Below are 14210 nucleotides of genomic sequence, written 5' to 3' on the forward strand. Positions count from 1 at the left end.
TATAGTCACTGGCGCATATCCGCCTGTACTATGGAGCGGTATGCAGCATTTTGGGGAAATTGTAGTTGGCGATTTAAGTTTGACAAACGAATTTCCTCATTATTTCAGTTGGAGCGCCATTCTCAGTGTCTGGATTCAACGTGTTCGAATGACACACAACCTTTCATGAACCATGCAGCTCCTTGTCCAAAAGAAACAAATTATCATCCTCCTTCTACTTCCTGTCGTCTTCTTCGTCGTTTTCACCAGCAGTAACGTCGGGCTGTTGTTCAAGCGAATGCAAAAAAATCGTTTCCATTGTAGTTTTGCCTACAAACTACATTGTAGTTTTTTTCATGTTTCCATTAAGCACATTTATTTTCCTAATTTCAATTTCTATGGTTAATAGAAAGACAGCTAGTGTTTCAAATGTTATTTCTGCATATATATTGCAGCAAAGCTCAGTGAACAGATAACATTTTTTGGCATTAGCTCTGCGTTATATGATATGAGCATTATATCGTTATACTTATGGAGGACATATTTGGTTCCAGGCTCATGTTAACAGCAGTGTGTGGACTGGGAAGAGCCCGCTCAAACGATGGCTTATCATCGCACATCTGGTTCATAATGACAGTTAGTGGCCAGCAAGTAAGACAGTGATAACAGTTTAGTCACATGGTACGGCACATTGCAACTACTGACCTGAAATGATCCAATAAAAGAGAAACTTTTAATTTCCTTCCATTATATATTATATATATTTTAAAAAAAGATTCAGAAAGGGGAAAATCATTAATGCTGTGAAGAAAAAGTGGTTTTATTGTGGTAAACACATGGAATGACTATAGCTTATTTAATTAGCTTATTCTAACAGTAAAGAGGAAGAAAAGACAAAAGAGGCCTTGACTGAGGAGTGTGTGTGAGCTTCTCTGAGCTCACACACACTCCGACTGTTTCACTTTTAGAGGAGAGTAATTACACCAATAACAAGATGATTTACCACATTAGTACTCCGTTAATGCAAACACAGAGTTGCTTTCCTCATCTGTCTTTAGGGCAGCAGTTTTCAGTGGTTGTCACTGTGTGGCGGCTGGATGAATACGGTTCCAGTCAAGCACAGTCTAAGAACTGGGCCTTGTGTGTCACGTCTAATTTATACCCCAGTGAAACAAGAAGTCCTAAAACACCAACTAGAAGATTTCCTAAGATTTAAGATCAACTTAAAAATGTAAGTTTGAATATGAAATCATTTTCTGCTATTTGTTTAAAGACAAACTTTGTGAGGGGATTCCTACAACCAGTGCTTTTCTCATAACTAATCATTTCCCAACATGTTGCTTATGTTCCCCACACTGAAAACATTTTCTAAAAGAGTAGGTTGGATTTTTGCTGTGATAAAGGATTTTATTTAATTTTTCATACTCAGTTTTACCATAGGTGCCAATAGATTTATCTACATCTGTACAATTATTGTATTTGCTCCATACTTCTTAAAAAAAAAGTTAATGAAATCACTGCAAATCTTATATTGGCAGATGTTAAAATCCACAAGGTAAGTGACTTTGGTACATGATGAGGTTTCAATTTTTTTCCTATTAAATACATATTAAATAAAATGTATAGCAAATATCTTATTGTGGTACAAATGTTGTCGGATGCGTTAATCATTAGATTGGTGTGCGGTGGCTTCCTGATGGTTAGAAAACCAAATCCATAAAGCAGGCACTGGAAATATCAAATGCTGATTAGCCCAGGACGTTGAACCTTGGAGAGGCTTCAGAACACAGTTATAAGTTATAACACCAAAAAAAAAAAAAAAGAGAAAAAGAACAGAGATGGAAAGAAACGGTTCATTTTACGGGAGATGTCAGCCCTGTTGGAGAGGCCAAACCAAGATCGTCTCAGGTAGTCACTTAGCCAACTGGCTCTGTAGCACTTTGCACAGTCCAGGCACAGAGTGGAAGTTGTTCTTTATATCAGTGTACGTGTGTGTGTGTGTGTGTGTGTGTGTTTGGAGACGTTCTAAAAAGGCCCGTTGCTTAGCAGGCGCAGGCACCGTTGCTTTCTGAAGAGTCTTTAGAGCCGTGGGTCGCGTGGTTGGTTGTGAGGTTGCTCTCTTCCTCCATGGTCTCATTCATCTTGTCACAGATAATGTCGACTAGACACTCGAACACCTGCTTGACGTTGATGTTGTCCTTGGCGCTGGCCTCGAAGAAACGGAAGCCTGGAAGCAAGCGACAGAAGTGCCTTAAAAAAAAAAAAAACTACCCATACTAAGTTTTTCACATTCCATGTGCTCCGTGCTTTTATGTTGCTGTTCATGTCCGGAGGTTTTGTTCCTCTCATCTAATGAAAGGAAAGCACCTCCCAGGGCTGCAGCCTCATGCACCCGTCTAACCGTGTCCTATGTTTATGTTTTGTTCTTGGGAAAGGTTGTACTGAAACGTCAGTTTCCTCTCTAGTATTTAACAAGTATTCATTTGTCGCACTCCAGTCATGATCTTCACAGGGATTTTCTGTGTGACAGACTGACACAAAGTAGTGGCGTATCTCTTACAAATAAAAATGGAGACGTGTGACATGCATGACAATATTTTTGTAAAATCACCTCTACCTACACTAGCTGGGTTTCCATTGCAAATGTGCGCAAAACTTCGTCAATATTCTGATAACATTGGGAAAAAAAATGCAACAGACAATTAAAATCACACGGGAATAAGTTTGTTTACGCAATAAGTCATTATAAGCAAGCCTGTATTCTTCTTTGTCTTTTCCATCCTGTTGTCGATCACATGACCTGTATGATGTGAAAGAAGTGTCTCCATTGCAATTTTGCAAAATACAGTGATTGCGAGAGTTTTTTTTTTTGTGGAAAAATGTAAAATTTCGTTCAAAGTTGTCATGTTTCCATTGAGCAAATTTATTTTTGTAAATCCAATTTGTGCAATGATATGGTCAACAGAAGCTGCCAATCTTTTGTGGTGAGTATGCGCCTGTGTACATCCAACCCTACTTTAAACATCTTCACAACTCTAATCCGTCTGCTGCGTTCTTTGGCTATTTTCTCAAGGTGCTGTAACACAACGGTCTACTAATAAATAATAATGTGCTACGGCAGTAATTACCGAGCTCCTCAGCCAGCCGCTGGCCGTCCTCTGTGGCTATGACCCTTTCATCCTCAAGGTCACACTTGTTACCAACCAGGATGACCTGAGTGTTGTCCCATGAGTACGTCTTGATCTGTGTCGCCCTGGAAGACAAGATCCCACTAGTGAACAGCCACCAGAGTACTTCACATGCAAATAAGAAAAGAGGAAGAACATTTCTATTCAGAAGGACATTTCAGCAAATGTGGGAAATATGAAAGAAACACGAGGAACAGACAAATCCAAAATAAAGCTTACATTTACAACAGGTACTAGTCGTTCACAGGATGAACGCTTTTGAGAAAGCAGAACAAAAAGATGAAGATTAAACTTGTTTACTCACCAGTCCTGCACTGCACCGAAGGAGTCCTGGTTGGAGACGTCATACATGAGCAGGAAGCCCATGGCTCCTCTGTAGTACGCTGTAGTGATGGTACGGTAGCGCTCCTGTCCTGCTGTGTCCTGTGGGGACATAAACAGAGAAACGCCATCAGAAACATTCAATCTTCAAAGTCAGGCTGTGTTTATTCTGGTCTGAGGCGAATACAGTACCCAAAAATTGTACTCAAGAAAGAGCAGCAGCACTACAACATGTTTTTACTCAAGTAAAAAGGAGCCAAACAAAGAAATGACTCAAGTAAGAGTAATAAAGTATTTTTGCAAAAAGGTGACTCAAGCACTGAGTAAGTCATCAAATTATCAATCATTTAATATTTAAAAGTTACATAATCATAATAAAGTAACAAAAAAAATGTGGCAAAAGAAAAAAAAATCCCAAAGCAGTGTCTTTCAAAATAAAACTTATGAAACTAACAAAAACTGCAGGTGTGTGTCTGTGTTGTTTTAGCCAAGATTGTTGGCTAAAACAATCTTGTTCTTCACTCTGTGAAGTTACTCAGAGTGGGTAGTAACCATAGCGATTCTTCAAAATAAAGTTACTCAGTTAAAAGTAAAAACTACAGCGTAGTCAAAATGCTCCTAAAAGTACATCTTTTCCCAAAAGGTAAATGTAACTAGTTACTGTTCAACTCTGATTCTGGTCAACAAATCAGGAGAACCAAACTTTTCATGTGTGATCAAGTATGTATAATGTTAAACCACAAGGGGGCAGTGGGGTCAACGTTATAGTTATAGTATATTTCTGAGAAAGCACAATTTTTTTGTAAGTATTGTGGAAGTATACAACTATATTTTTACTTTTTTCCCCCCTGGAAATAACAAAAAAAAAACTGTCTAATCTTTTACACAACCCTTCATCTTCATGCACCTTTCTTCAGAGAAGACTTTAATCTTTCTATAAAAACTAAACAGCTAAAGCTTTTCTCAGTCGGCAGCACGAAGGCAGCTTATAGTGCTTTACATGATAAAAACAAAACACAGTTAAACAAAAAGAAACAAAAAACAACAACCCGTTTTTACATCTTGTCATGTTACAACCACAAACTTTCAATGTGTCACAACTAACACTTGAGTTTTGACTAGAGCACATTTACAGACAAATCGTTTCTTTTTTTTCTAATCTTAGATGTAAAATGTATTTTTGAACAGTTTTGGCTTAAGGACTTCTCTGATTATGTTGTTCTTTCGGCAAATTGACTGTTTTTTTTAATCTTGTGTGGTATATCCTGTTAACCATTAATCAATCACTAATTTGACGATTATTACAACAATCAATTAATCACAATTGGTCGCAATTAATCGCGATTATTCTATTTAATCACAATTATTCTGATGAATCACTATTAATCATCATCAATCGCAATTAATCTGATTGTCACAATTAATGATGATTAATCTGATTGATCCTTTCAGCCCAGTAACATTCCAGACTCCTGGGTTTGCATCAGGGCTCTGGTGTGTGTGTTCCAGTGTTTGTCTGCCATTTCCCTCACTTTGAAACGGAGCAGGTTGTGAAGGTAACCAGAAGCTAATAAGGGTTATGAATGTTCCATTCCAAGGTGCCGGCCTCACATCTCATCTCTCTTCATAATGCATAGGACGGAGCAGCACCTTGTATGGAAACCGTTGAATTCTCCCTTTATCCCTCCAGGTTCTGGTTTTAGTGAAACAAGAGTCACTTTAGCTCCCTCGCTATCTCAGCCATGCAGAAAGAATCAAATATTAGCCAGCGAGATGTGATGGCAAACCAAACAGAGCGTATTGAGGGTTGCTACAAAACAAACCACAACAGCGGACAGCACCTGCCTCCCAGTGTGTGTGTGTGTGTGTGTGTGTGTGTGAAGCAGTTTAAATCAGGCTCCTGCACAGCCAGGTAGTCGGACGTCACTGGGACCCTGCTCCTCAAACATGCGTCACCTGTGTTTAGATTGGCTGCCGACAAAGAAGCAGCAAAGCACATCCTCTGGGACAACACACACTACACACTCACCATATGTCTGGGTGTGCTTATGCAAAGTGTATATGAAAGGTGTGTGTGTGTTTGCTGTGAGATCAGTGACATGTTTGACGAAAAGACGAGTACGCTTCGCTTCTTCTGAGGGATATAGTGAAATCTTTGCAAGATGAGAGCTGAAATGATTAATGGTGAGGACATTTTTACAGAGCTGATGATTAACTGCGCATGAGGACCTAAACTTAAGACATGCCTGCTGCTTCCACACCCCTTAAACACACTGCTACACTGGCACTGCAATGTGTCTCCATTGTGTCCCGGTCAGATGATGATAGGCTACTTCCTCTGCTTCCTGGACTTAGGAAATACCAGGTTTCTTTGTCATTTAGCAGCACAGTTAGTGACTCCAGCAAGACCAGGCAGCCACACACAGTTTTATGATGATTTTGGTGAAAGAAAGCTCATTATATACTTACCAGGGCATTGCACCAAAATACATTAAAGACCTGTTGTCGTTGGAACAGCTTTCCAGACCACTCAGGTCTTCTGGTTGTAGTCGACAAGTTCAAGGACTTTACTTCAGCAGACGCTCTTTTCTAGAGAGTACACTAACATTGCACACAGAGTTTAAGAGCCAAATGTTTGGCCAGGTAGGCGACTGGATGTGTGTTTTGGTGTGTGCTGCTGATTAATGTTGCACACTATTTGTGTACCATACATGGCTCACAGATTGTTAGTTCAAATGAATCATCTGTTTGACTTGCCAATAGGATTGCTTGGTTCCTGTAAGGAGCAGACAGGTGGGTGGAGCAGACATTACCTGAGACTAGTACTGGAGGGGATAGATGGAAAATTAGTTCAGACAAAAACAGAAATCTGAACACAACAGTTTCAGAGAAAGAATTATTTTGTTAGTGATTCTTTGTTTCATATGGTGGTTTTTGTTTAAAGAATACTGAAATAATCCCAGAGAAAGGGGACTGTTGGCTGCTGTGGTTACCCGTCTGTCATGCGAGTATTCTGCTCCGACATCCACGAAAAGTAGTAACGCACCCCACAAATCGGCACCAATGTCTTTCATTTACAGGGTTTCTGCCAGATTCATCAACTCACATTTAAGATATTTTTAAGACCTTTAGGAATTAAATTTCAGATTTCCAAAAAAAAATGTACAAACTACATTAAAGCAAATCTGCACTTACCCATGATAAACATAAAAAACTAGCTAGCTAGCTGGCCAGGGTTTTCTAGAGTCACAGCACGTAATGAAAATGTCTGTGTGTGACTCAAACTTTTTTCTGACAGAAAATTGCACCCAAAGAAAAAATAAATAAACACAGAAAATACGCAGTTAAATAGGTCTTAGATTAAAATGTAAGACCTCTGTAATTCATGTATTTAAGGACAACTTACTTTTTAAATTAATTAAAAATATTTTAAGGCCTTCATTTTGGAAACATGAATTTAAGATGGTAGAAGTCCAAAGTACCATCTCAGATCTCAAAAACACCACACAGTAATGGATGCAAATGCTACTTTATATAAACCTTGGAACTGTCACTACATTTGCATTAGGTGGTGAAAGAAAAAAAACAATAATATATATATAAAAAGTATTTAAAATAAATACTTCTAAGTAGATTTTTACAATCCCTTTGTTTCCTTCAGCTTTTTCACAGGAAGGTAATTGGTGGCATACCGTCTCCTGCCTCCATTCCTCCTGTAAATGACTGATAGCTTCTGTATGAATAACCACCCAATGCAAACGTGACAATGTTGTAAAGGTTTATAAACTCGTGTTTGCATAAACCGCTGTGACGTTTTGAGACTGCAGAGCTCCCTGCAGGTCTGGGTCTCGCTCAAACCTGCTTGTACAATCAGCCCCTGGGACAAACAAATCTGGATTCATATATGGATTTATGCTGAGTCTGAATTTTCCACCACAAATATGCAAACATGAGCTTTTATGACAATAAAATATCTGAATCCTAATCAAAAAATTTAAAGTGGCATTGTCTTTACTCTTTGTAAAATCGTGTTTAAACGTGACCTCAAAAACTATTGATTTAAAATAAACCAATAAAAACTAGACAAGTCCTTTTTTTTTTAACTGGGCTTAACCTGAGCTTTGTCACATCAAGTGCAACTCTGGAAACCTGAAACAGAGCCACACCTCCTTAATCAGTACAACCATCTCCCCAAGAGTCAACCAGGATCTCTCAGCAGATGAGAAGGAAGTAAGAATGTGAAAACTGGAGGAAGTCATTTGCACAACTGATGACAAAAACTTGCTCAAGGACCAAACCCACAGAGACAAACACGGGCACCAAAAGGCTTCCAAATTCAAATTGCTGCTACGTGTGCTCGTTGTTCAACCTGCAGTTGGTGTGGCATAACATCTCAATCCCAGCTTCACCCACTCACCCAAATCTGCAACTTGATCCGCTTGTTGTTGCGGAAGACAGTTTTGACCTTGAAGTCGATGCCCACCGTGCTGACGAAGGCGGGGGTGAAGGAGTCGTCGGCGTAGCGGAACAGGAAGGAGGTCTTTCCGACGCTGCTGTTCCCGATGATCAGCAGCTTGAACATGTAGTCGAAGTTTTGGTCGGCCGCGTCTTTCTGCGAGGGAGGCTGATGGAGCCGTGAGTCGGTAGATGCCATCTGCAGAGCAGGGCGTATGAATTCACCCCCAAAACAAGGAATAATGAAAATATGAATGGTGTAATATGAAATCGGCATTTATCGCAAACATTGTTATAAGTAACAGAGGTAGTACAGACTGAGGAACGTAAGTTTATCCAAGTCCAAGTCTCAAGACAGTAACACTGCAGTCGTTTGACAAGTGCCAAGACTATCAGGAAACCATAAACTAAGTCTGCGCTTAAAACTTTTGTTGTCAATGTCAAGTGCAAACGTACATGGTTTGGTATAAATAAGAAACGGTCAGAGAATGAGAAAAGATGCCAAATTTCTCTCTAAATCTTATCAGAAGTTATTTTATTTTAAAGAACCAAAAGTCTTCTTTAAAGTAAAGTCTTCAGATGGAGGTACGTTTTTGTAAGGAAATGCTAACACTTATTTAGCATTGAATTAATTTTGAGAGAAATCTTTATTGTATCGTAATTCCCGAATATATTTAATTGTTCATGAGACTTGAGTCCTAAATCTTAAGTTGTTTTGGTGTGTTATTGTCTGTTTGGAAGACCTTTTGGGAACAGATTTTTAATCCAGATGGAATTTATCATATGTCTCTTCCTAGATTAATCAGTCTCTCTGGGATTTCAAAATGTTCAAAATCAGTGATGTTCTTTCTGTCAAAATCACTGATTTTGTGGTTCTACTTTAGAAATATTTGCAAGAAATTTTGAACTATTTTTTCTGATTAAACATCTTCCAAAATATATACAGAGAAGAAGAAGAAGAAGAAGAAGAAGAAGAAGAAGAAAAGAGTCAATTGACCAGAGCTGCTTGTGTATTATCAAACATCGTAGGGTTTTGATGTTGATCTGAAGAGACTGGTTAATTTATGAAAACTAAAACAACAATAAAGAAATGTTCTCGATGAGATTATTCAAATTCAAATCATCATTATGTTAGATTATTTTAGCAGCAGTAAGATTAATTGTTCGTTTTCTGTTTTCAACCAGAGCAATTAAATATTTTTATACAACTTTTTATGTTGTATTCTTAGGTCAACATACCATGAGAGTCTCATCCTCTCTAAAGCATGATACAAAAATGTCACACTCAGTAAGATAGTTTTATCAGTTTTTAACAGTTTCTAAATGACAAACATTGTCAGTAACATTTAGGTTGTTGCAATCTACAACTTGCCAACAGATGTCACTAAAGCCACCATGGAGACCCTTTAAACCTGTGGTGTCCAAACCTTTTAGCTTGGGGCCACAAATGTCATGCTGAAAGTTACACCAGGACCACAACATGTTTTTGTATTTTTCTTTTCAACTGTAACTGCAACAACCATTTTACATTTTGATTCTTACCTGCTAAATAAACTCAATATTTTAATGAAATAAACAAAGCAGTCAGATTTCTGTAGACAAGTGAAGCGTAAATCGTAAAAGGGCCACATTTAATCGATCCCAGTTTGGCAAATGGCCCCTGGGTCACACTTCAGATGCTTTAATCGATTCAGAATTTGAGTCAGTTTTACTGCATCACATTGCCCCAGAGTAGTTTTAACAAAAACATACAAAATCAATAGCGGATCAAATACGAGACAGATGAAAATGTGTAAAATAAGACATCTAAAGGTTTGAGGGTTCTAAATAAACAAAGCCCTGCCACCTGCTTTACTTAAAGTGTTAATCTCTGCCATCTCTCCTGAGGGCCGATATGAGATTACCTCCATCAGGCCCTTTCATTGTTAGTTGACCAAACAGCGGGAGGAGGGGAGCAGCTGCCCGGCTTTTGGGTATTAAGTGGAGAGCAACGAGCTGGCCGTCTCTATGCTTTCAAGCACAAGGCTGATGAATCGCCGCAACGCTGCCCTGCCTCTGTCTACCGAGACCCCGTCTCCGTGGAGACCAGAGCACGACTCGGCTGCGTGCAAGACCCATTAGCGGTCAGAGCAGTCAGTTCGTTTAACTTCTAAGTGGCTAAATGGAGGTTTTCGACATGAGGTGGAGATATAAAGATATGATCTGTTGGCATTATGACGGCAAAAAGAGATTAAAAAAAAAAAAATACACGACTGCACATTTCAGAAAACATGTCATTCAACGCCAGTAGTTGCAAAGTACTTGCAGGTTATGAGAGGTCGAGTCAGTGTTCTTCCCTTCCACACAAGCATTATGAGTCAATTTAAGCTCATGTAACTTTCTATTGAAGTATAAATATAAACAATTGTTTTCAATTATTTAGCTTAAAATATCTTACATTTATGAAAGTAACAAAGCAGGAAGCCGGAGATTGTTTTGTTTTCAATTTAAATGTAGGTAGGTTTTACTTTCTAGAGTTGTTTTCACACCAGCTTAAATGCTGTGTAAATTGCACTTACAAAAATAAATTATCCAAATGCAAAAAGAAACCCTAACATTTCTGATAAAAAAATGTTTTGGTGCTAGCATGAGGTGGTTTTTCAGTTGGATCGAAATTTGTTTATTTCGCAAAACTGCAACGGAAACATTTTTTGGCATCACACCAGCGGTGTGGTGAACAAATGGGATGATACCACTGGCGGAAAATACAAAGCAGACGACAGGAAGTGGTATGAGGATGATCGCGCAGCCTGTTTATTAATGACACTGTGTGTGCAAACTGGTGAACTGTATTCCTCATTTAATGGAAACACGGCAACTGCAAAATTGGGTTGTTTCGACATTATCGGGATGTCAACAAATATTGCACACATTTGCAGCTGTGGTCTTTCAAACGTCTTCTGCTTCTTGTTCAACACACCCGCAGACTTGTGCCGTCTTGTGTGCTGGTTGATGGCGAAACTCTGTTGCTTTCACAACTTTTGCTCATTATTTTAAAAGGAAGCCAGGCCCATGTTTTGTACAAGCACAGTCATTTTTCCCCTGAAAAAGGCTTTCTAGGTATTGTGCTGCTAAAAAAAACAAGGTGTTACAACTCAACCAATAAAATTAATGTGACAGGCATGCAGTGTGGATGAATTTTAATCACTATATCTAACATCACTATTTCTAAATGAAATCAAATGTATTTATTTCAGCTAATACACACGGAAATAAATGAAACAGAAGATGAAAGTAAACTTTTTTAAATTATTGAGATTATTTCATCTTCATTCATAGTATGAAGACATTAGTAACACTTTTAAAATCTATTCTGATAAGGTGGCATATGGACCTTTTTACCTGACAACTGTCCACTAGCAATAACTATCCCAGCTCAAAACACTTCCTAAGAAGTTTGACATTAGCATTTATTTAAAAGGTTTTTATGCCACCTTTTCTTTAAAAAAACCATCTAAATTCTTTATTACCATTTCAGTGACATTTTAGGCTAAAACCCCAATTCACATTTTCTATTTCTTTTTTTTTTAGATATGGTGGAACAACGGTGCCTGTAACAAGTTTGGCTTTAGCTTTAGCGCTGTAGCTAAGCTAGCTAAAGCAAGGTAAACTAAAATTCTGTTAAAGCAGAAACTTTTAACAACCTCGAGTTTTATGAGAGCTTTTAACTTTAACTGTGTTGAGATATGCTTTCATATAATGAGCTACATACACACTGTGTGGGCTGGACACGGCACACAACTAATGAGAATAACTGATGTTAAAAGGTAACATTTTATACACTCATAAATATTAGTTTTCTTAGTGTGGTAAGTTTGACACCATTTGTGATGTCATTGAACTAGTTAAATGTTGATACAAACTTCAATTTTTATGGCACCTTATAACTTTTACTCAGTTTATATAATATTTAATTCAAAAACTTTACATGTAAACATCAGGCTAACATTTCTCTGATTGAAAGCACAACTGGGAATATTAGCTCACTGTTTACTTTGGTTCCACTGAAATCCAATTCAATCAATAAAGTTGTAAATGTTTTACTTTTAAAAACTAATATTAAAGATTGAAATCGGAATAATTTTTACAGCTAAAAATCTAATTCAACTTTGGGATGCATTGATAAATTGGTACTGAACCAATTCCTTAATTTTGGGAGATTGTTCAGTTCCTTTATTGTCTCCCCTAAGGGGGAAATTTGTTTTGCAGCCAGACTTTTGAATATACAGAACAAAAACAGACAAAGCATAGAAGCACCAATTCATAAATATATAAAATAGAATTATACATCAGAAATTTGCCACCAATTGGAAATTGGACAATTGACCATTGGCACCCACTGGTGCCAACTTAGTCAATGTATTCAACAACTTTACAGACAAAAAATAATAATAAATTGATTTTAAAAAAGAGTCTGCATTGGCTAAATTCGCAATGGGCAGGTCAGGCTTTTTAAAGCTCGGTGATTGGCCTAGGAAAGTGCAGTCGGTGCACCCCTTGCTGAAATGACTTTGTTTTCGTTGTGACCTGAGGCTTTTCCCACAATGCTCCTCTGTTAGGCACTAATGTAAATCTGAGGTTAGAAACTGGCTCTGGGATCTTCAGTCACATTATCGCCATGTCAGGGACCCAGAGGGGGATTTGTATGTACTTACTGCTATAAGTGAATAACTTAAAGTGATCTACTTTTACACTATAATCAGCTAACAGGAACCCTAGAAAAACCTCAGTCACTTTCCTTTTGCGTACAATGGACATCCCTGGAGAAAGACACAGACCTGACAGAACACCTGGTTAAACAGATCCCACTGCGGCACAAGTGATGGCTTTGATAAGGAGTCCCACATCAGCACCGACTGGCTGTCATATCGTGACAGTGATCTCTCTCCATGCAGCCAGGCTAACTTAATGACTCATTACTGTGTTTCAGTAAAACAAACACAGGCCGGTGCTGTGTATGGAGGCTGATGACGGCGCGGCCAGGTCCCTCAGCTAGCACTGTTTGCACGCCCAACCAACAGGAAATGGACACTATTGATTTTCAGCCAGCTGCCACATCTGTTCCTTAATTGGGAGGAGGGTTGAAACAAGAAGAGAAGGTGATTTTGTTTTTAATTTTTTTTTTTTTTTTTTGACAAGGGGAACAGACTCCAAGGCGCTTCCACCTCTTGTAAATATACAATAAATGACAAAACAATATATATATATATACACACAAAGTGTTCTTGCAAGTAAACGGTAACAGTCATGCCACACAGTAAGGCGTCCGAAAGAAAAAGAAGAGTGAAGCAAGCAACCACCACCCTGTACAAGAAGCTTACCTCTTCACCCAGTAAAAGAGCCGCCCTACTTGGTTCCCCTTTCGGCTGTTTGGTTCTGCTCTCTTCTGCCTGGCCCGTAAGGTGCCGGTGTAGTTAGCTCGCCAGTAAAGTGCTCCTAGAAACCCCCTTCCTGCTCCAGTGACAGCAGCAACAGCAGCCGACGTGCTTCCTTTCTCGGAATGATACTTTTTGTTTGTTTTTATCGTCCATGTGTTGTTGACCCGGGGCAGCTGACAAGTTCCCGGCGTGTTTACAGAGCTGCTGCCGCCCGCCGTCTCTGGAGGATGGTCCCGACTGAGAGGTGATGTTAGGAGGGGATGAGTCCTCCGGGTGTCAGCTTCACTCAGCTTCCACAGCTGCCGCGCGAGGGGAAGAGGCTGGGAGGAGCTAGCTGCGTGAAAGTGTGCGCGCGCGCGAGCAGCACGCGCGCACACTTTCGACAAAATTCAAGCTACGCTTTATGATGGTGTCTCCGCCTTCGAGCGATAGTGAAAGCTCAATGTATTTTATTTGTATTTTAAAAGCACTTAATGCAGCTTTTAATTTTGAAGTGGAAGAGCATAGATACTTGGCTTTCATAATTTTGAAGAATTAAAATGTTAAAAGTCAAGCGTCATCAGCCTTCTTTACACTGGCTTTCGTCAGAAGCAGCCAAGAAGCCCACGGTCACTCTTAAACCGCACAAATATGGCAAGAAGAAAGTCATAAGAAGTCCTACTTAAAGTTGACCTGAAGCCACACAGAGCATGTACAGTATGTATGTGACCAGAATTGGACAATGTCATTAGTTTAAAAAAAACCCAAAAAACTTTGAAAATCGGTCAGATGGTTTACACTTGGACACATACAGGTGTTCCTACTGGACAATGTTTCTAAACATTGTCCAGTTGGAATGGACAGTTTCAAA

General features: G+C 38.9%; 1 protein-coding gene across 2 annotated transcripts; it reads right to left on the reverse strand.

Annotated features, from left to right (window-relative positions):
• Nucleotides 1-778: 778 nt before the first annotated feature.
• rab3db (RAB3D, member RAS oncogene family, b) lies at nucleotides 779-13630 on the reverse strand. Of its 2 annotated transcripts, none has more exons than XM_028022476.1 (5): nucleotides 13304-13630; nucleotides 7906-8142; nucleotides 3472-3590; nucleotides 3108-3232; nucleotides 779-2206 (listed from the first exon to the last, which is right to left on the reverse strand). In XM_028022476.1, the coding sequence occupies exons 2-5, from the start codon at nucleotides 8140-8142 to the stop codon at nucleotides 2022-2024; spliced, it is 666 nt and encodes a 221-aa protein (XP_027878277.1). In that variant the 5' UTR covers nucleotides 13304-13630; the 3' UTR covers nucleotides 779-2021. The 2 variants fall into 2 exon arrangements, with proteins under 2 accessions (XP_027878277.1, XP_027878278.1); XM_028022477.1 differs by having other exon boundaries at nucleotides 7906-8171.
• Nucleotides 13631-14210: the final 580 nt, after the last annotated feature.

This window comes from Xiphophorus couchianus, chromosome 7, assembly GCF_001444195.1.
Source record: "Xiphophorus couchianus chromosome 7, X_couchianus-1.0, whole genome shotgun sequence".
In the NCBI taxonomy this organism is placed as follows: domain Eukaryota; kingdom Metazoa; phylum Chordata; class Actinopteri; order Cyprinodontiformes; family Poeciliidae; genus Xiphophorus; species Xiphophorus couchianus.

Coding starts and splice junctions, on each gene's coding strand:
- rab3db (XM_028022476.1), bottom strand. CDS start 8,142: ATGGCATCTACCGACTCACGGCTCCATCAGCCTCCCTCGCAGAAAGAC. Junction 3,591..7,905: donor GGATCAAGTTGCAGATTTGG/GTGAGTGGGTGA, acceptor ATGTCCCCACAG/GACACAGCAGGACAGGAGCG. Junction 2,207..3,107: donor GCGGCTGGCTGAGGAGCTCG/GTAATTACTGCC, acceptor GCTTGCTTCCAG/GCTTCCGTTTCTTCGAGGCC.